Raw genomic sequence first — 22678 nt, 5'->3', positions numbered from 1 at the left:
TCATGGAACTCCATTGAGAATATTTAGAGAACATTACATTTGAAGCAGACTACAGAATGATTCTGCTGCTGCTAACATACATCTCACACAAGGACCACAAAGATAAGAGAAATTAAGAGTTTGTGTGGAGGCATACAGCTAATGGTTTGTCCCTGGCTCTACTTTGTGTGTGGAACAGTGAAAGGAATAACTAGTAATGGTACAAGATTCACTGTACCACACATCATACGGTAGTTTGAAGGTAATGGATGTGGGTATTGCATATTGGTCGAAACCTTGAACCATATAGTTTACACAATAATTACAGCTGCTATCTGTGCTGTTTGAAGATCTTCCTCTTCATGTGAAGAAAATTGTCTGCTGGTATACCCATCACCGAGTAATATTTTAGCATTTACTACTGAAGTGTACAGTTGGCACATACAATCATACTTGTAACCACCAACCCATATACTAGCATTCACTTTTTTTTTCCAATGGTCACCTTCTGTCTTGTTCATTAATTTGTTCAAAGAAATTGACAGTCCTCATCATTATTTTCAAGGAAAAACGGTATCAGCACAGGTATCTGGAGTTTTTCAACCCCGAAAAGAATGTATTGCTATGTCTTCATTCTGCGGTCAACTATGATGGTTTTTCCATGTACAAAAGGGAATTCTGTAAGGCAGTAGGTACTGATTCAGAAACTGGTTGAAATGTTCATCCAACATGCCATGGAGTTCCTCAGCTAGTTCTTGTAAATTTTTATCTGCTTTTATTCTTCATACACTGTGTATCAAATGATTTAGCCTTGGAAAATTGACTTTTGTCATGCAGCAACTACCCCTGTATTACCAGGCCACACAGAACTACTAGTTTTGATTGAAATAACAGATAAAGGGCAGTGTAACTGTTGGGCCTGATGTCAGTGTGGAACCCTCTTTTATATGGGCAGTTTACAACTTTTTATTTTTTTAATATATATTGTCTGTGACTTTTTTTTACTGGCAGTTTTTAGTAACCTGTTACTGGCAGTTTTTCCTTGAGATGAATGCCTTTCCCATCCTTCATTGTCAAATTTGTTTTTCAAAATGTTTGAAGCCTTTTTATTTCACTTCAGTCATTGCACTTCAACTCTCCAAAGCACTGTCACAAATAACACACATCTAACCCCATTTTTTTCAGAACTTCTTTCAGAACAAGCAAACTGTTGCACAGGTCAAGGCTAACGAGGCCTTGTGAAAGTGAGGTAGGGACAGTAAGAAACGATGGTGGTGTGGCAGAAAAGAGTGCAGGCAGTATCATTATTGATTGATTTGAAAATAGTGCGTCGAACAAAGAAAATGGTTAGAATGAAAATGAGAGTATTAAATTGTGCTTGATTCTAGTATTTACGAAGAAAAAAAAAGAAAAAAAGAAAAAAAAAAACATGAAGCTATGAGCAAGAAATTGGAAGGAAATAGGTTTTTGTTTTTTGCAGTTTTTGAATTTCTAGGGGAATTTAAAGGTGGTAAAATTGACATTCTTAGTAAGCACACAATAAAATATAAGTGAGCAAATTTTCAGACCTTTTCCAGACCTTTCCACAAAGACACCTTTTTTGTCACAGTTTGAGTTGACAAAACATGTATATTCGGTTTGAGATAAACTGTCAGGGTGGTATGGTCATATAAGCACAAGGTGCAAAAAATTATACACTTATAGGAGTTATCACACTAATAATGTGTTAACCTCTTTCTTTGGTAGTAGGCACAATTTGGTGAGAGTGAGTCTATTAGTTTCGTTAGGCCCTCCATATCCAGCTGAAATGACTCACGGTTAAGATGCCATATAGTTACTAATTGCGAGTACGTTGACTGCTTTGTTTCACCTGCTTTTCTAGATAGCCCCAGACATTTTCTGTGTGATTAATACTGGAGAATTTAGTGGGCCGTTTAAGGGGTGACAGGGTGGCTGAGTGTTTGTCAAACCCGGAATGTATGCATACAATCCTGTGAATGTGGCTGTTGTCATTGTGGAAGATGGGAGTGCCCACAGCATGTTCATGACGAAGGGAGAGAAGAAAGGGCAACACGTGTTCTCAGTAACCTGAATGAATAGGCCCAAGTCATGCTAAGAACACCATTCACAAAACATACAGAACCACCATCTGCCTCCAAATACTGCAGGTTAGATGCCACATTTGGCTGGGATTTCAGTGTTCCCGACACCTCACATCGTTTGAAAAGAGGCAAATTTGCAACTTTGGCAAACACGCTACATGCCTCCAGACATTTCCTGCATTGTTTGGCCTTTGAAGATGTGCAGCTTTATGTGCTGCTGGGAGTACTGGCAATTTGTGACTCCAAATGTCCTCTGCATTGTCAGCTTGGAAACTGGTGGAGACGGACTTGCATTCACTAATAGTTGCAGTTTCTCTTGGGTTAGAACCAGATTGTTATTAATAATGCGTGACACATCTCTAGTCCCTATTGGCTGTGATCTGTTAACGGGCAACTGTTCGCAAACCGTTTCATGTGGCTGCAAGTGGTACGCTATTCCTTGTTGAAACGTTGGACAGTCTGCATTGGTACACAAACAAATCTGGAAGCCATTTCACAATGTACTTACTCATGGCCTAACAGCCAAACACATTCTTTTTGTCTTTATTTCATTACTCCACGTCGACCCATCTTAACTCCAATTAATCTGTACAACCATTTTGAAGATGTGCTCTATTTCACTGACATCATTTACATCAGCTCTGGAAGATCACAGGACTCTCTGGTACCAGTTATACACCACCTACAGTGCTCCAAAGTTATAATGCACTTGACACAAGAAAATATTGTAATATGAAAACTAGATAAAAAATTGAGGCAAAATTCAATTAGAGTAGAGATAAAAGAAAACATTAAAGTTGTTTGTGATGGTTCAGTGTAATTGCTTTTAGAGTATTGCATTGTTTTTAGTTAAAGTAAAAAATCAATGGATTTTTCAAGTCATAGCTGTGAAAATCATTTTGTTAATTTAGTAGGAAGGGGTTGAGCTCAAGAAGTTAAACATAAATGTTATCAAGTAATAAGAGTCAGCATACCTCCTTCTGGATAACAGGAGAAAACTGAAGTAGTTAAATATTTAGTAAGCTCTTTAAAGGAGAAAACAATCACAGAAAATGATAGACCATCAATTTTACTATTTACATTCTTTATTTTTGGCACATTTTAGACACATTTGAGGAACAAAAATCATTAAATATTGGTTATGTGAAACTGTTGGGATATCTAAAGCCATTGCTTTGAATTAACTATGGCAGTGTATAATGAAATGGTATGTGAAACTGTAAAAGAAGAAAGCTGTTAAGACAGAAGACAAAAATTCTTGTAAACTGCCAGTATTGTCTGTTGGGCACTAAATTAAATACAATCAATTTCATACTAGAGGACGTGACACTAAGCATGAAACAAGTTTCACTTCTTTGGTTGTGATTCTGTAGATCTTCAGTCTGTTTCATATTAAATTAATTTGATTCGACTATGATTGGTCAATTTGATGAATGCATACAGCATGCAAAAACAGAAGAAATTCTAACTCTTATGGAAACTTTTACTGTAACATTTTAGGGAAATGTAAGATGTGCTTTCTTATAGAACTTCTGTTTGTGTAGTTTTAGCATGTAAAAGCAAATTATTTCCTCTCAGCATGATGGAACTGGAGGAGTAAATAGAAAATCTCACTCAAAAAAAAAAAAAATTGCATGATCGGAAAATTGTACAAATCTCTGCCCACTGTGATATGATTTTTTCCAACAGTTTCCTTTTAATTCACTGAAAAAACATGCATGTTGTTTACTTAAGTCAGGACTCTCCACATTTAAAAATTTTGCATTAAAATTAAAAAGTAATCCAAAAGAAGTGTCAAAATGTTATTAATTCTGTATTATCCTTTATTTCATGCAAACATAGTTGAATTCAAATTTTGCGGTAGGTAACAATCTTTAATAGCATTTTCACTAATAATGTTCTTCTATCTATTCATATAACAACATTAGACATTTAATTTTCCAGGGAGAGCTAGAACAGCAGTTACTCCAGGCGAATCCAATTCTTGAAGCATTTGGAAATGCAAAGACTGTAAAGAATGACAACTCTTCCAGATTTGTAAGTGCCTCGTTTACAAGATTTTCAGTTACTAGAACATAAACTTTCAAAAATAGTGATGTGTTTGACACAGTATATTAAATTTTATAGGGGAAATTCATCAGGATAAATTTCGATGCATCTGGTTACATTGCTGGAGCTAATATTGAAACCTATTTACTTGAGAAATCAAGAGCAATTCGTCAAGCTAAGGATGAAAGGACATTCCACATATTTTATCAGCTGTTAATGGGTGCTTCCCCAGAACAGAGAAGTAAGTTACATTTTATTGTAAACGTTTGGTTGTACACACTGTCGGTGACATGACATGTTGGAGGGGTATATATTGTTAGCCACGATTTGTTATCAATAGTACCAAACAATTATATGCAGATACACTGAAAATGTTTGTTGAATTGCAGCTGTTACACTAGATTAATCATTACATTTGTTTTCTGTTATTGAGAGTGTAAGTGATAAGTAACTTGAGAAGTGACTTAAGCATGTTTGTTACAGAGGAATTCATCCTGGAAGATCCTAAATTGTATACATTTCTCTCAAGTGGGGGACACTTACCAGTACCTGGAGTTGATGATGTGGCAGAGTTTCAAGCCACTTGCAAGGCCATGAGTATAATGGGGCTTACACCTGAAGATTTTTCAGGTTGGTTTCTGCCATTTTTTCTTCCCTACCTTACCACATAAAAACACAAAATGCTTCCCACAAGTGCTCTTTTTGTGTATGGTGAAATAAAACCATAAATTAACTGGTTTAGACTGCCTCTATTGCCGAATGGTTAGTGTTGCTGCCTTCGGTGCGGAAGGACATGGGTTCGATTTCCAGTACCACCTCAAATTTTATTTATTTATTTTTTATGTACTTCCGCAGAGTTCTTTTGAGGTAAAGGAACTCCAGTACAGGATCCACTTCATCCTTGTAAGGCAAAATGAGGAGCTGTGTGAATCATGAAGAGTCCTCTACTGGCAGTAAATGCTGGAAGGGTTGGAAAAATGCTGATCTCATGTCCCACAATCACAGATCACTCCATACACAACCTTGTAGGAAAGAGTAGGTTACTCGAAACAGGCCTAAGCCCTAATCTGTAAGTTGTGTTTTACATTTATATTAACTGGTTTGTTTCGACCATCCTTGGAACTTGAATGTGATCATATAGCAAAGAAAATGTAGCAAGAAGACAACTGTATCTATTAGCAGGTAATTGGTTCTGTGTATCCTTAATCTACAGCCAGATGACTCTACTTTTCTCCCACTATTTGATACCAGTATTTTATTTCCTTCATAGTGGTACCATGGCAAGAAATCTATTAAGAGAAATGGCATTTTCCAACTTCTTCTGTATTTGCTTTATTACCACATGACAATTTTCTACCTTTTAGGCCATTAGCAAATAATTTTCTGCATATGACACATTTTTCTACTTCATTAATGTGGCCTAAAAGGCAGAAACTAATTGTGTACCAACAAATTAAATACCACAGAAGTGGAAAAATGCTTCCTCCTTCCAATGTTTTGTCTTTCATTGTGAAGACAGATGGTGGTAACAGATATGAATAGAGTTGTAGTTGACATTCACAGATGTGTATGTATGATGATACCTCTGGGATTATTAGAAAAGTGTGAGGAATGTTACGTGAACATATGCAGATGTCCACTACAGCTTGAGTGTCATATATTGTGCCCCAGGTCTAAGTTTGGTATCAATGTCGCTGATGTGTAGTGGTCTTGATGAAAGTGAAATTCCTATAAAGTTGCCTTTGCATATAAAAAATGAGATTTCTCCCCCTTCCTCTTTCACTTTCCATTTCCCCTGTTTTTTTTTAAATTTTTAAAATATCTGAGAATATATTGACATTGTGATGTACTTCTTATGTCCCAAAATTTGGTGTGCAATGGTCCTATAACTTGACTACAAAGCTGAAGTCATTCAAGGTGTTAGTGAGATGAACATTGATTCAGAGCTCTGGTAATGTAAGAAAATTTGGTCATTAGTATTTGATGCTCATAAAGGAGAAGATTACTGGCATGAAATTCTTGATTAAGAGACTGTACACTAGTCTCTCTTTCCTGTTTTTGATTTGTGGGGACAAGCATTCTCTGAGAATAACGACACTGACGTAGCTCGGATTTCGACAGGGAATACATCTCTGATCCCAAGAGGGGGCTCCTCTAATCCAAAAATCCCTCTGTGCATCCCACAGGTACTCTGCTACAGTAGTAGCTGCTTCCTGCATGTAGTGCACACCTGACCTATTAAGGGAACGCCACAGTTCTCGACCCGATTCTTATGTTCAGTATTACATAGAATGTAAGTGTGGGACTTTCCTGTCTTACTCTGCATAGGTGGAACACAGTTTATGATCACTTGCACTAGCAATGATACCTGTGGAACAAACAAGCAGCTCCTGTGGTACAGTACACAAATTGAACAGCTAGCTGGAAGCATAGTGAAAGTTAACGTAAGCATGCGCAGAATGTTCGGGAAGCAATCTGAATCAAAAAATGCAAATTCAGATTAGGGTAATTGCTCTATCTGTAGCACGTATCAAAGGATTCAGAGAACTGCTGGACAAGTGTGGGGCAGCAGTATTTACGTGCACTCGTGTCAGTGGATGGGCCCATGTGACATAGCTGTGGCTGCAATGGCAACCTCCACAGTAAAAAGCTATGGCGGTGATGTGAAGCCAGAGTATCTCTGATCTTCCCTCCATATCAATATTCAGGCTGCGCAGGGAATCTGAGTCACTTTTGGATACTAAAGAGGCGGTGTTGGTTATGACTGTCAGACTGGTACAGTATGCTTCGCAGCTCCCTTGTTACTCGTAGAGTGTTGCAGGCTTCTCATTTAGTTTTCAATTATGAGGGCTGTGGAAATGTTCACAGTACATACAAACATCCTTTGCTCACTATTTCTATGGAACCTCAATTTAATCTTTAAGCAGAGAACAAGATATTTATTGTAAAATTACTAATTTTTCTGAGTTAAAGCATTGATAAGTAATCATAAGTACTGTGAATGTTAGTTCTGTTTGAAGCCCTTAAAATAAATGTAAATTCTTGGTTTTCAGCTATTTTCCGCATTGTTTCGGCTACTCTTATGTTTGGCAATATGAGATTCAAGCAGGAAAGGAACTCCGATCAGGCAACTCTTCCAGATAATACAGTGGCACAGAAAGTGGCTCATTTGTTGGGTCTCAGTGTTACAGATATGACAAAGGCCTTCTTGAAGCCTCGCATAAAAGTTGGCAGGGACTTTGTGACAAAGGCACAGACCAAGGAACAGGTAACAATATTTAATTACGAATAGTGTATTGGCTTTGATAGTTACCAACACCTTCTCATGCCCTTGCCTGAAAAGTTTCCAATTCAATGTGAAAGGCACAAAGCTCCATTTTTGTAATGAGTGGTTATTATACTTATGAGTTTTTAAAAGGAAAAAATAGAAGTTAGAAACTTTTCTGGAAGGGTTTTAGGTTTGTTTTCTGTGTGTGTGTGTGTGTGTGTGTGTGTGTGTGTGTGTGTGTGTGTGTGTGTGTGTGTGTGCGCGCGCGCGATTAATGGCTCTAATGTTTCATGAAAAAATTTCTTCTTGATAGGTGGAGTTTGCTGTTGAGGCAATTGCCAAGGCATGCTACGAGAGGATGTTCAGGTGGCTGGTTAACAGAATAAACCGATCACTGGACAGAACAAAGAGACAGGGAGCATCGTTTATTGGTATTCTTGATATGGCAGGTTTTGAGATATTTGAGGTAAAGTCACTTGAAGAGTGTATTATATATCCAGGATTTATGTTTAAATGATACATCAACTGTCATTTTGTTGTTATTATGAAATAGATTTGCTCTCTTTACAGTAGACTTAAAATAGGAATTTGGACACCTACAAATCAATCTACATGAAAAGTAGCAGATACAGTATTTACCGATAATGAGACAAGGTTTTTCCCATAGCTGTCATTTGAAAAAACAGTGTTTTCTTACATTCACAGCTTAAAAGATTGCTGCTAAGGTCAACATCTATATATTGTGTAATAGATTAATATAGGGGTCATCTTATGTTTACAAATGAAGCTTTGGCAATTTGTGTCATGTGCAGATTTATTTTGAAGAATTCAGGACTAGAGGGGAAACAGTGACACCAGTTTGGCGGAGAATTAGGACAAATGTGAGGAGGTGACAGATGATTGGACAGCAAATTTTTGTAATGCTCCCAGCCATGGGAGTGTGTACTGCACACCTTGGATTTTATGAGCATCTACCATGTTTAAACAACAGTTTGCCTGGATCCATTTGTAGTCTGAATTGAATTGACTCTAAAATTCTACAAAAACTCAACAGTAGACCACATATCTGCAGGAGGCAGTAAAAGTCTAGAGGAGGGTCAATGGCATACTGACAGGTTCCATGCAGCAATGTTGTCAGTACTCACTGTGGGACATGATGGGAATGAAAGTGGGTGTGCCAGCTGCTGATTTTACACTGAGAGAGAGGGAGAGCAGTGAGTGGAATACATCTTCGGAAGCAAGGAGTGTAATGCTGTCACATGCTTACCTCAATACAGATGCGAAATTTACTATGTACTCGGAAAAAAATATCTGCATTCTTGGGTCCCACTGTTACAAAAAAAAAAAAAAAAAAGGTTAAAATTAATGTAGCCAAACAAAAAATAGCATAGGTTTAGAATAGGTATAATGTTGGCTGTTAAAGTGGATACTTCATATAAATGAAACAGTTTGTAATTGTGACTGGTTGTAATTGTGACTAGTCATAATATGTTAAAAACAAAATTTTCTCAAGGAGCCTAAAAAAGGGGGAAGGGGGTTGCTGTATATTCAGGGTTGCTTTATTAGGGTCAGGGTCACTTTATTTTTGGGTGTATACGATACTTTTATAACAGTAATAAACTTATGAACACTCAAAGGTCAAGGAAGAGGAAGGACGGGGATCTTTTATTAGACATCTCAATATAATGTCATAAAATTAAAACTCCAGTGCATTATTCTAGTATCAATGCTTTGGAAAGATTTAATTTTAAGATTGGAGTCTTTGGAAAGATTAATTTATTTGAAAGTAACAGTGTTTTTCTGTTTTCAGCTCAACTCTTTCGAGCAGTTGTGTATAAATTACACCAATGAGAAACTTCAGCAGCTATTCAATCATACTATGTTTATTCTGGAGCAAGAGGAATATCAGCGTGAAGGAATCGAGTGGAAATTCATTGATTTTGGACTAGATTTACAGCCTACTATTGACCTTATTGACAAGGTAAGCACTCCTGGCATTTCTTTTATTGGTGACGTGTAATATGGAAATTATGTTATTTTCTTTTGAGTAAACTCATTAGAATGCAAACAGCACCTTTATGTCATAGGAAGAACTCATTTTTCAGTAACAATCATCAACTGAAAATTAATGCCTGAAGTAAACCGTGTAAAGAGTTTTGTGTAAGTGGATTTTAAATGTAGCATTGCCTATCTTTTAAGTGCAAAATAACTTTAGTTTTTCTTATTAGCCCTGCAGACACTTTATCTTTTTATTTCTGTATTAATATAATGGTGTGTGTGTGTGTGTGTGTGTGTGTGTGTGTGTGTGTGTGTGTGTGTGTGTGTGTGTGCGTGTGTGTGTGTGTGTGTGTGCGCGAGTGTATACCCCTTCTTTCCTCCTAAGGTAAGTCTTTCTGCTCCCGGGATTGGAATGACTCCTTACCCTCTCCCTTAAAACCCACATCCTTTCGTCTTTCCCTCTCCTTCCCTCTTTCCTGATGAGGCAACAGTTTGTGGCGAAAGCTTGAATATCATGTGTATGTTTGTGTTTGTTTGTGTGTCTATCGACCTGCCAGCACTTTCGTTCGGTAAGTCACAGCATCTGTGTTTTTAGATATATTTCTGTATTAAAATTCATGTTAGAAGAATATTATTTAAAAAAGTCATAAATAGCCTATATTTGAAAAATAAAAGTAAATCAAGTAATTAAAAGAAGAGTAAAGAGTGTATTATTCAATGCAAAAACTTGAAATGGTAGAACAACTATTTCTCATTGGAAATTGAGAATGATGGTAGAAAGCAAAGACTGGAGAAGGAGCAAAATATGAAGATACAGGCAAACATGTGGTACTTGATCATGTCCACTGATAGTGGAAGAAGACAGGGAGCAAGAAGGGGTGATAAAGACATTTGTCCAGCAATCTAAACTTGGGGTTCACAATAATTCTGATACATATATACCTACATCCCCCTCCCCCCCCCCCCTCCCCCCATGAACCATGGATCTTGCCGTTGGTGGGGAGGCTTGCGTGCCTCAGTGATACAGATAGCCGTACCATAGGTACAACCACAACGGAGGGATATCTGTTGACAGGCCAGACAAACATGTGGTTCCTGAAGAGGGGCAGCAGCCTTTTCAGTAGGTGCAAGGGCAACAGTCTGGATGATTGACTGATCTGGCCTTGTAACAATAACCAAAACGGCCTTGCTGTGCTGGTACTGCAAACAGCTGAAAGCAAGGGGGAACTACAGCCGTAATTTTTCCCGAGGGCATGCAGCTTTACTCTATGATTAAATTATGATGGCGTCCTCTTGGGTAAAATATTCCGGAGGTAAAATAGTCCCCCATTCGGATCTCCGGGCGGGGTCTACTCACGAGGATGTCGTTATCAGGAGAAAGAAAACTGGCATTCTACGGATCGGAGCGTGGAATGTCAGATCCCTTAATCGGGCAGGTAGGTTAGAAAATTTAAAAAGGGAAATGGATAGGTTGAAGTGAGATATAGTGGGAATTAGTGAAGTTCGGTGGCAGGAGGAACAAGACTTCTGGTCAGGTGACTACAGGGTTATAAACACAGTCAAATAGGGGTAATGCAGGAGTAGGTTTAATAATGAATAGGAAAATAGGAATGCGGGTAAGCTACTACAAACAGCATAGTGAACGCATTATTGTGGCCAAGATAGATACGAAGCCCACACCTACTACAGTAGTACAAGTTTATATGCCAACTAGCTCTGCAGATGACGAAGAAATTGAAAAAATGTATGATGAAATAAAATAAATTATTCAGATATTGAAGGGAGACGAAAATTTAAGTCATGGGTGACTGGAATTTGAGTGTAGTAAAAGGGAGAGAAGGAAAAGTAGTAGGTGAATATGGATAGGGGCTAAGAAATGAAAGAGGAAGCCGCCTGGTAGAATTTTGCACAGAGCACAACTCAATCACAGCTAACACTTGGTTTAAGAATCGTGAAAGAAGGTTGTATACATGGAAGAACCCTGGAGATACTAAAAGGTATCAGATAGATTATATAATGGTAAGACAGAGATTTAGGAACCAGGTTTTAAATTGTAAGACATTTCCAGGGGCAGATGTGGACTCTGACCACAATCTATTGGTTATGACCTGTAGATTAAAACTGAAGAAACTGCAAAAAGGGGGGAATTTAAGGAGATGGGACCTGGATAAACTGAAAGAACCAGAGGTTGTACAGAGTTTCAGGGAGAGCATAAGGGAACAATTGACAGGAATGGGGGAAGAAATACAGTAGAAGAAGAATGGGTAGCTTTGAGGGATGAAGTAGTGAAGGCAGCAGAGGATCAAGTAGGTAAAAAGACGAGGGCTAGTAGAAATCCTTGGGTAACAGAAGAAATATTGAATTTAATTGATGAAAGGAAAAAATATAAAAATGCAGTAAATGAAGCAGGCAAAAAGGAATACAAACGTCTCAAAAATAAGATCGACAGGAAGTGCAAAATGGCTAAGCAGGGATGGCTAGAGGACAAATGTAAGGATGTAGAGGCTTGTCTCACTAGGGGTAAGATAGATACTGCCTACAGGAAAATTAAAGAGACCTTTGGAGAAAAGAGAACCATTTGCATGAATATCAAGAGCTCAGATGGAAACCCAGTTCTAAGCAAAGAAGGGAAAGCAGAAAGGTGGAAGGAGTATATAGAGGGTCTATACAAGGGCGATGTACTTGAGGACAATATTATGGAAATGGAAGAGGATGTAGATGAAGATGAAATGGGAGATACTATACTGCGTGAACAGTTTGACAGAGCACTGAAAGACCTGAGTCGAAACAAGGCCCCACGGAGTAGACAACATTCCATTAGAACTACTGACAGCCTTGGGAGAGCCAGTCCTGACAAAACTCTACCATCTGGTGAGCAAGATGTATGAAACAGGCGAAATACCCTCAGATTTCAAGAAGAATATAATAATTCCAATCCCAAAGAAAGCAGGTGTTGACAGATAAGAAAATTACCGAACTATCAGTTTAATAAGCCACAGCTGCAAAATACTAACACGAATTCTTTACAGACGAATGGAAAAACTAGTAGAAGCCGACCTCGGGGAAGATCAGTTTGGATTCCGTAGAAATACTGTAACACGTGAGGCAATACTGACCTTATGACTTATCTTAGAAGAAAGATTAAGGAAAGGCAAACCTACATTTCTAGCATTTGTAGACATAGAGAAAGCTTTTGACAATGTTGACTGGAATACTCTCTTTCAAATTCTAAAGGTGGTAGGGGTAAAATACAGGGAGTGAAAGGCTATTTACAATTTGTACAGAAACCAGATGGCAGTTATAGGAGTCGAGGGACATGAAAGGGAAGCAGTGGTTGGGAAGGGAGTAGGACAGGGTTGTAGCTTCTCCCCGATGTTATTCAATCTGTATATTGAGCAAGCAGTAAAGGAAACAAAAGAAAAATTCGGAGTAGGTATTAAAATCCATGGAGAAGAAATAAAAACTTTGAGGTTCGCTGATGACGTTGTAATTCTGTCACAGACAGCAAAGGACTTAGAAGAGCAGTTGAATGGAATGGACAGTGTCTTGAAAGGAGGATGTAAGATGGGCATCAACAAAAGCAAAACGACGATAATGGAATGTAGTCTAATTAAGTCGGGTGATGCTGAGGGAATTAGATTAGGAAATGAGACACTTAAAGTAGTAAAGCAGTTTTGCTATTTGGGGAGCAAAATAACTGATGATGGTTTAAGTATAGAGGATATAAAATGTAGATTGGCAATGGCAAGGAAAGCATTTCTGAAGAAGAGAAATTTGTTAACATCGAGTATTAATTTAAGTGTCAGGAAGTCATTTCTGAAAGAATTTGTATGGAGTGTAACCATGTATGGAAGTGAAACATGGACGGTAAATAGTTTGGACAAGAAAAGAATAGAAGCTTTCGAAATGTGGTGCTACAGAAGAATGCTGAAGATTAGATGGGTAGATCACATAACTAATGAGGAAGTATTGAATAGGATTGGTGAGAAGAGAAGTTTGTGGCACAATTTGACCAGAAGAAGGGATTGGTTGGTAGGACATGTTCTGAGGCATCAAGGGATCACCAATTTAGTATTGGAGGGCAGCGTGTAGGGTAAAAATCGTAGGGGGAGACCAAGAGATGAATACGCTAAGCAGATTCAGAAGGATGTAGGTTGCAGTAGGTACTGAGAGATGAAGAAGCTTGCACAGGATAGAGTAGCATGGAGAGCTGCATCAAACCAGTCTCAGGACTGAAGACAACAACAACAACAACAACAACAACAACAACATATACTTACATAAGTCATTCGGTATCTAAAAATGTTCGTAGCCATTTTATCACACAAATTTTGTGCTTAGGTAGGTATGTTTTGTAATAATATTTAAAAAAAAGATTTTTGAATACATTATAAGTGAATATGATTGCATTGTTAAAATGTTTGGTTCTTATTGGAATTCTTTTGGGCATTGGACTTCGCTTGCATTTTTGCTGAAGCTGCAGGTGGCGGAGGCCTCTGGGAACTCCGGCGCTTGTCGTAATCACGAAAATCCTCTTCCTATAATTTTCCTCTTCACTTCCTTCAGTAAATAAAATGCTTGATACGGTTTTTTATCATTACATTATTTACTCACACATAGTATACATCAAGATTGCAATACTTCATCTCTAAAATCGCACATCCTCATCGTACTTCTACATACGTGAGTCTGTAAGAGTGAAGGGGGAAAAAAAATTACAATAGTTGATTGTTTTTTCGTTCATTTGTCTGCGCCTTGTCTTGCAATCGTAATTAATGTCTTTGCCAACTCTCTGGTTACTTGGTGTTCCAATTTTTGTTTTTTAATAAATCTTAATTTTATGGAATCCTGGGGCCTTTCATCATGTACTTATACAGTTTCCTACTATAAATTAATCTGATCAGCATAATTTTTAGCATATTTCTTAACAATAACCATCATGTTTCACTAACATAAATCAATGATGTATTTATGACGTAAGTAGTCAGCTGCAAGGACAGAAATGAAATACATGTGAGTGGTGATAAATGTCATAAACGGTTCTCTCTGGAACAGATGCGATAGCGAACAAGAAGGGTGAAAATAGGTTGCCTTCTCTTACCAATAACCAGAATTTATTGGAAATGTCCATAGGTCAAGTGGTGCTATTTATTACTCTTTGTATTTCAGAATTTATCATGTCTTCTAGGGCTGATAATGAAATTATGCTCTATCTTCACGTCTTGTATCTCCACATCAGATCTCTTGTCCTCTCCTATAGCAGTTCAGTAGTATACAGCAGACATTCTTATTTACACCCTCTTGGGTTATCATTTTACAATGAGGCTAATGAAAGCACATTTCGAAGGACATATTTGTTAAAATTTAAAATAAACCTTCATTAATTTTGTGTTAGTTCTTTCCCATTTCAAAAATTGCAAGCAGAAATGATGCATGAATAAGCAACCAGTTGCAATAAATATTGATATTATAATATAATGTAGGCAGAAGTGGAAGCTGTATTATAACATGGACGATCATTGGTCAGTTACAGAATTTCGTTGCAGACATTACTGTGAAACACTTTAGAAAGGCAAATGAAATTCCTGTGTCATACTAATAGCAGCTCTGTGACCCAGGCTAGAGTGCTGTGAACATAATGCTTTGGACACTAGCAGACAAGCTGTTGTATCAGAGATACAGTTTTCGTAGAGATCAGAGTGCCGCTTAAAGAGTTCTTGCCATGTGGATATTTTGCCCCAGGCAGAATGAGGGAATGTAAATAATGGCATTTGGTGCACCCAGTTGATTCTGCATCCACACCTTGCTATGTGAAAATTGACAGGTTAAAAAATAGTGAGGCCATCAGAAACCCTATCATCAGAAATCGCTAGATCTATCGGATGTGCAGTGAAAAATAAAGACCAAATAGAATTAAAATTGGGTAATGTACTTCACTTCAGAGTTACAGAATTCAGTTGTTCAAATGGTTCAGATGGCTCTGAGCACTATGGGACTTAACATCTTAGGTCATCAGCCCCCTAGAACTTAGAACTACTGAAACCTAACTAACCTAAGGACATCACACACATCCATGCCCGAGGCAGGATTCGAACCTGCGACCGTAGCAGTCCCGTGGTTCCGGACTGCAACGCCTAGAACCGCACGGCCACCGCGGCCGGCAAAATTCAGTTGTAGGCTTTAACTAAAATAAAGCTGAAAACAATGATACAGATATTGAAGGGAGTAGAATAGAATAGAAAGACTAATTTTAAATATAAACCAAAAAATCCATAATAGTCATCCATATTTGCATACTAGTGTGCTCATATTCTAATGAAGATGTTGATACCCTTCACGTAAATTTTTAAGTGATGATAATAAATTTTATCAGAAGATAAGAGTGTATTTAAATGCAAAATTAGGACAAAACCTAGGTAATGACGTCTTAGTGGGAATGCAGGAATATTGGGATTGTACATTTGCTGGATGTGCTGAGAACACCATGTTTCTCTTGAACACATTCCCATAGAAGCAAATGAATAGAAAATGGACATCACAGGGTCAGTATGGAACTATAAGAATGCAGTTGACATATTATTTGTAACAATAAAGAAATTGTGGAGAATTTGTAAGTGATCCATTTGTAATGCATTAGCAGTAAAAATTTGATAATCAGTTGTTGGCTTCAGGCATAGTTTTTAATATTTCAGTCCATATTTTCTGCTCCTACTCTATGATTGTAAAGCACTATCACATTCTTGCCTGTGTGTAAATTCCTATTTGACAGCACAAAAAATGACCATGGCTCAAATTTGAATTACCTGTCATGTTACATGGGAACTAGTCACATTATGGGGTGTACAGATTTACTCATAAAAGTAAAGAATACTTTTAATTGTGAGTGTAATAGAAGGATTAATACCTTTTTTTACTCATGACATAAGAGCAGACCTTCTATAAATGTGCAAAAAAAACTGCACTGTGTCATTCATATCATTGCAGATCTAGTAAAGGCACTTCATTTTGTGATGTGGAACCAAGAGAGGTAAGAAGTACCTAAGCATCAGCAGCTGCAGCATAATGCATTTGTAGCTTAATGGCATATTTAGTTGGAGTTGTAGAAGGAAATGGTGATAATGTTTGGTTTGTATCTGGCTTAGTATATTTTCTTCTACTGTACAAATTTGTTTAATCAGTATAAATCATGAAATTAATAAAATGAGCATTTTATATTTCATATTAAATATTTTTGGGCATGATAAGGACACAACATTTGGCTTTCTCACCAGTTAATACTCCATCCAAAAGCTTTCGGTGACATGCAGCAATCTGTGAGGGAGTGAGTCTATGAAGTGCTTGATAAATCTCTGTTTCTGTCACCTCTTTCCATGCAGCCATGGGTTCGAAAGATCATTATGGGTTCATGGTGCAGGGTCAGGCCAGTTTTCTCACATGGTCTGTTTCATCTCTGCCCATATAATTTCAATAATGTTTAGGTCTGGTGCAGGAGGTCGCCAACTGAGAAACCTCATTTTCTTCCGCAAACTGCTTCCACACCGTGACTGATGTGTGTATGAGACTAATTGTGCTGGAAATGTGTTCCTTCTGCTGGATAAAACACACACACACACACACACACACACACACACACACACACACACCAGTCACTGCAACATGACTTTAGATGTATTTGAGGTCAAAACAGTCCACTAACAGTGTGTGTACTTACACTGGACGATTACTTGCTGGGGACAATACCGATTCATTGGAAAAGATCATGCTCCTCCAGCCACAGTTGACAATGCCCTTGGCAAATGCTGATAAGTAGACTTGTGACTTCACGGAATTGCTCCTTAATGGCTTCACATTTGCTAAGTAGTCTGACCTCCCAAAGCCAATGATGAACCTTAATTCAGTGATCCGAAAATGCAGTAGTATGTTTCAAATGTACCATATTTAAAAAAGGATTTTGATTTGACTTTAGAAAATTTCATTGTCCTGGACAGTGTTGTTACACGCCCAAGTCCAGTTCCCACATCCCTACTGACTTCTCCAGTATTTTGATAACATTTTTCCATTGTTGTCCAGTGCACTTAGGAATCCCATACTATACCTCAGATGGAGATGCTGTCAGTTTCCTGTCCTCCACAAGAATTATGACACAATCATGAGCACCCAGTTATTGATAAGGCATGGTGCTTGAGTAATGTAACGTGACTTGACTGAAAGAGATGTGGTGCATGTATTTGACCTTGCTCATATACTCTCATTGGCTATTACAGAAAAATTGGAATATTTACAGACCTGACTCACGGCAACATACTGTGAGTTTATTATCAGTGATACTCCGTAAATAATTCTCACGTATTAAGCCAAGTAGAGGCAGTAAATTTAATTTTTTGACTACAAGGCATTAATTCTCCTCTAGAAGTGACTGTCACTGATTCATAGCCAAACTTCTCACCTTCTGTGGGAAATTAGCTGAACTTCATGAAAATGTTTTTTGTGTAAGATATAATACAGTGGAGGGCTTCATAACCAACAAATTCTTGTGACAGATGTGGAATACTGACAAGATCAGTTCCCTGTAATTCTTGAAGTTGTTCCTAAGCAAAATATTGCATTTCATCCACATCATTGCTGCTGTACTGGACTCTGACTCTGCCTGCAATTTCCATTGGCACAATTTCTGTGCTCAAAAGTGCTAAAAATAGACCTAGTTCCATACTGACGGATGTTTGGATTCTGTTGTTTTTTTTTTTTTTTATTTTTTTTTTTTAATTTAACCAGAAATTTGATATTACTTAAACACAGGAACTAGTGTTACAGGTTATTCATAGCCACTACAAATTCTGTCCTTTTTAAGGTTCAATGAGTGGGAAAGGTTGCCACTTCATTGTATTCTCCCATATTACTTTGTAGAATTTTAGCCATTGTCATATTGATTGGCAGTGTTCTTGCATATTCATTTCTATAATGTAAAGATTGCCCATCATCTCATATGTGGTGAAGTGAGAGACTGCACCACTCTAATGTGGTTTAAATTGTCGTTTATTTATTCAACGGCTCACATACGTTTTAAAGGTGGGATAACCCAGTACCATACCATTTCACGGTACTCTATTGTTGTTTTTTTCCTCAGATTCCATCAGTTTCTGTATGAAAACTTACTACTTTAAATTATTGATCTACAGTTAAAAAATTGAACCAATTTTGTGCTAATATGTCAAATATTTTAAAACTGAGCTGTTGCATTTATGAGTTTGGTTTGGTCAGAGACCGATGTAAGAAACCATCTGCACTTCCCCTTAGCCATATCTGCATTGATGCATGTGATACCAACACTACTGGGACATACAAATAGTTGACTGTGTACATTTAATTTTGTCACTTCCTTGATGTTGTGTTGTGGGAGCTATGCCTCACATTAGGGTTGTGGAGAAGTGAAAAACATGTTTATCAGTAGAAAATCCTGAATGGAATGGATGTACTCTGATATGTCATTCCTTATCAAATAGAAGAGTTGTTCTCCAGCACACTAAGGAATAATCTAAACAGTTTAACAAATTTTTTGTGAAGTGTAAATCATGATGGTATGTTCCCTTTATGTAAAACAGTCTTTCATCAGCAACAGACAATACAATAAATGCAATACAGTTCAGTTTACAGACATGCAATACAGTAAAGAGCCTTGCAGTACGAGACAACAAAATCCCACTCTTCAAGATTATCTCAGGCCACTCTTACTCCCTCCTCCACACACACATATAATGTGTGTGAGTGACTACTATTAACATATTTAGTTATTATCAATATACTTTGTATTAATTGAAATTAAATATCCTTGTAATGCAAAGTGATAAAATATTACTGATAAATGCATTTATTATAAATACATATTATACTGAGCATATTTTCCTTGCAGAGAAAAGTAATACTCACAAGGGAACCTCCCCATCGCACCCCCCCTCAGATTTAGTTATAAGTTGGCGCAGTGGATAGGCCTTGAAAAACTGAACACAGATCAATCGAAAAAACAGGAAGAAATTGTGTCGAACTATGAAAAAAATAAGCAAAATATACAAACTGAGTAGTCCATGAGCAAGATAGGCAACATCAAGGAATCTCTGAGCTCAGGAGCGCCGTGGTCCCGTGGTTAGCGTGGGCAGCTGCGGAACGAGAGGTCCGTGGTTCAAGTCGTCCCTCGAGCGAAAACTTTAACTTTTTACTTTCAGGCGATTATCAAAGCTCAGGCACTCACACATAAGCAACTTTGCTCTCCAAAATTCCAGGACATGTTCAGATTTGCTTCGACATATGCAGGATTTGACGGTCTACACACGGAAAAATTTGAAAACGTTAAAAACATATGTTTTGCCAGAGCACAGGGAAAACTGTGCGACTGTGAAACTGTTGCATTCATTTGTTGCAGTTTATGTGACAAACTCTTATGTTTTCATCACTTTTTGGGAGTGATTATCACATCCACAAGAAAACCTAAATCAGGCAAGGTAAAAGAATCTTTTTACCCATTCGCCAAGTGTACAAGTTAGGTGGGTCGATAACATATTCCTGTCATGAGACGCACATGCCGTCACCAGTGTCGTATAGAATATATCAGACATGTTTTCCTGTGGAGGAATCGGTTGACCTATGACCTTGCGATCAAATGTTTTCGGTTCCTATTGGAGAGGCACATCCTTTCGTCTATTAATCGCACGGTTTTGCGGTGCGGTCGCAAAACACAAACATTAAACTTATTACACTGAACAGAGACGTCAGTGAATGAACGGACAGATCATAACTTTGCGAAAATAAAGAAAGTAAAAATTTTCACTCGAGGGAAGACTTGAACCTAGGACCTCTCGTTCCGCAGATGCTCACGCTAACCACGGGACCACGGCACTCCTGAGCTCACAGTTTCCTTGATGTTGCCTATCTTGCACATGGACTACTCAGTTTGTATATTTTGCTTATTTTTTTCATAGTTCCACAGAACTTCTTCCTGTTTTCTCGATTGATGTGTGTTCAGTTTTTTCAAGGCCTATCCACTGTGCCAACTTATAACTAAATCTGAGGGGGGTGCGATGGGGAGGTTCCCTTGTCAGAGCTGAGAACTGACAAGAACGTTCATGGACAAATAATAAATAAACAAACATTTGTTATTAACAAAGTCTATTACCTATTTCATTTTGCAAAAAAAAAAATGTGTTGTGATGAAATTTTATGAAATAGTTTCCATTTAAATGTCGCTTATTGAGAAAGCTGCCACCTTGTTCTGACGTGGCTTATTACCTTCCTGTAGCTTCAGTGCATTACAGCCTTGTGCACAGCTCAGCAAAAAATGAGTGAATCTCACTTGTAATAAGCTTTCACTTATCTGTAGACACATGCCACTAGGGGATTGTCTCATCTTTCACTTTCAAAAAGATAGCATGTATATTCATCACAAAGCGTCCCCAATAATGTTAGTAACTGAGATCATAATGTGCATTTATGCTGGCATGCCTGATCATTACAATGTCATTTGTGTATGACCATGGACAGTTATCTTAACATTACATTTCTTTTAATCATTAAGCAGAACAACTTTAGCTATTCATATGTCCTACTTCCAAGGTGTAAACAATTTGTTTGTTTTGTTGACAGCCGATGGGTATAATGGCACTTCTAGATGAAGAATGTTGGTTTCCCAAAGCTACGGATAAATCATTTGTAGAGAAACTTATTAGTGCTCACAGTGTACATCCAAAATTCATGAAGACAGACTTCCGTGGTTCAGCTGATTTTGCTGTGATACATTATGCAGGTCGTGTAGACTATTCGGCACACAAGTGGCTGATGAAGAACATGGATCCACTTAATGAAAATGTAGTATCTTTGCTCCAAGCTTCCCAGGACTCCTTTGTTGTGCAAATATGGAAAGATGGTGCGTATAATTTATTTCATACAAGTTTTGGTTAGATGGTGCTAATAAAAAACTTACTCCAGTTTGTTTTAATAGAAATGTGCTGAAGACAGAAACCTCTGGTGAAATTTTTGAACATATTTGATACACTGAGTATGATGAAATTTTTGTACATATTTGATACACTGAGTATGATGAACATAATTTACACCATGTTGTTAAAACTGAGACAACATAAACCAAAATGACTCAAAATACTTAAAAGTTTGAAATTTAAAATACTTCAACTTGAAATGTGTCTATATTATCTTTGTCACGTCAGTAATATAAGAGCCTAAAGATTCTTCATTAAGTTGTGTGTTCTCTAGGCATTGACATGTCTTGTAGATGTATTGAAAGTTAGTTTCTGAACTGAGTAATTGCTGTTGAAAAAGTATTTTTATTATTGATTCTTTACCACTTCATTGCCGTCAAGAAATAACTAAATTGAACACCACCCTTTGTTTCACCATCCTTCTTTGATCAGTGCAAATGGTTGTGTGAAATTTTAATTGATGCCCACAAACTGAGGTTCAGTTAAGACCATTTTTTTCCGTGGGTAAGAATTTCTTTTCTAGCATACTTTTTTTTTTAGAATTTCAACAGTTGTTTAAAGATCTTAACGTAAAAAAATGAATACAAAAAAGTTACAATATTTTCTCTTTATACATTGTGTGTCAAAAGAAAGTTTATATATTTGAAGACCTCTGTGCATGCACAACAAATCAGAGAAGAGCGGAGGGGAGGAAATGTTTATCACTTGCATGGCTTTCAGGAATTCAGTTGATATAGAGCACTTCTCAGGAGCGACTGCACATTGTGTGTGCCAGAATTATAAAAAACTGTGATTTGGAAACTGTAGCATGAGGGGAATTTTGCAGTGATTGTAGATTGCATAATGTGAATGATGCCCCATGTGTTCCCCTTATCTGGAAATGAATCAAAACATTTGAGGAGGCCAGCTCAATACTGCCCAAACTGAAATCTGGGTGACTCAGGTAATAAAGAATGGGCGAATCCTTGGAGAGTATAAATTGGTTGTTTGTGACAGTCCTAACCTCTCCATTTATAAGCATGCATGTCCTTCAAATGTGCATAGATTGTCACTGCAGCAAATTTATTTATTTATTTACACTTAAATTTCTGTAGGACGAAATTGAGGAGCAAATCTCAAAGGTCATGGAATGTATCAGTACATGAAATTACAGCATAAAAGCAATAACAGATAAAAATAAATGTTTATGAACCCGAAAAAAAGTCAAGCTATAAGTTTCAGTAAATGCAGTCAATTATATAACATAAGAATCAGTGTAATTTTTCAAGGAACCCCTCAACAGAATAAAAGGATTGGCC

General features: G+C 37.5%; 1 protein-coding gene across 1 annotated transcript in view; it reads left to right on the top strand.

Annotated features, from left to right (window-relative positions):
• The window catches only part of LOC124777800 (myosin heavy chain, non-muscle), a gene marked incomplete in the record, with an annotated part of 283815 nt that overhangs the window by 212460 nt on the left and 48677 nt on the right, over nucleotides 1–22678 (top strand). The window contains 7 exon segments of the mRNA XM_047253316.1: nucleotides 4026–4118; nucleotides 4209–4371; nucleotides 4614–4760; nucleotides 7184–7398; nucleotides 7712–7864; nucleotides 9209–9379; nucleotides 21028–21307. Coding sequence (XP_047109272.1) covers nucleotides 4026–4118; nucleotides 4209–4371; nucleotides 4614–4760; nucleotides 7184–7398; nucleotides 7712–7864; nucleotides 9209–9379; nucleotides 21028–21307 — 1222 coding nt within the window.

This window comes from Schistocerca piceifrons, chromosome 2 (assembly GCF_021461385.2).
Source record: "Schistocerca piceifrons isolate TAMUIC-IGC-003096 chromosome 2, iqSchPice1.1, whole genome shotgun sequence".
Classification (NCBI taxonomy): domain Eukaryota; kingdom Metazoa; phylum Arthropoda; class Insecta; order Orthoptera; family Acrididae; genus Schistocerca; species Schistocerca piceifrons.
The sequence above is the reverse complement of the archived record's forward strand: the minus strand, read 5'-3'. Positions and strand labels throughout refer to the sequence as shown.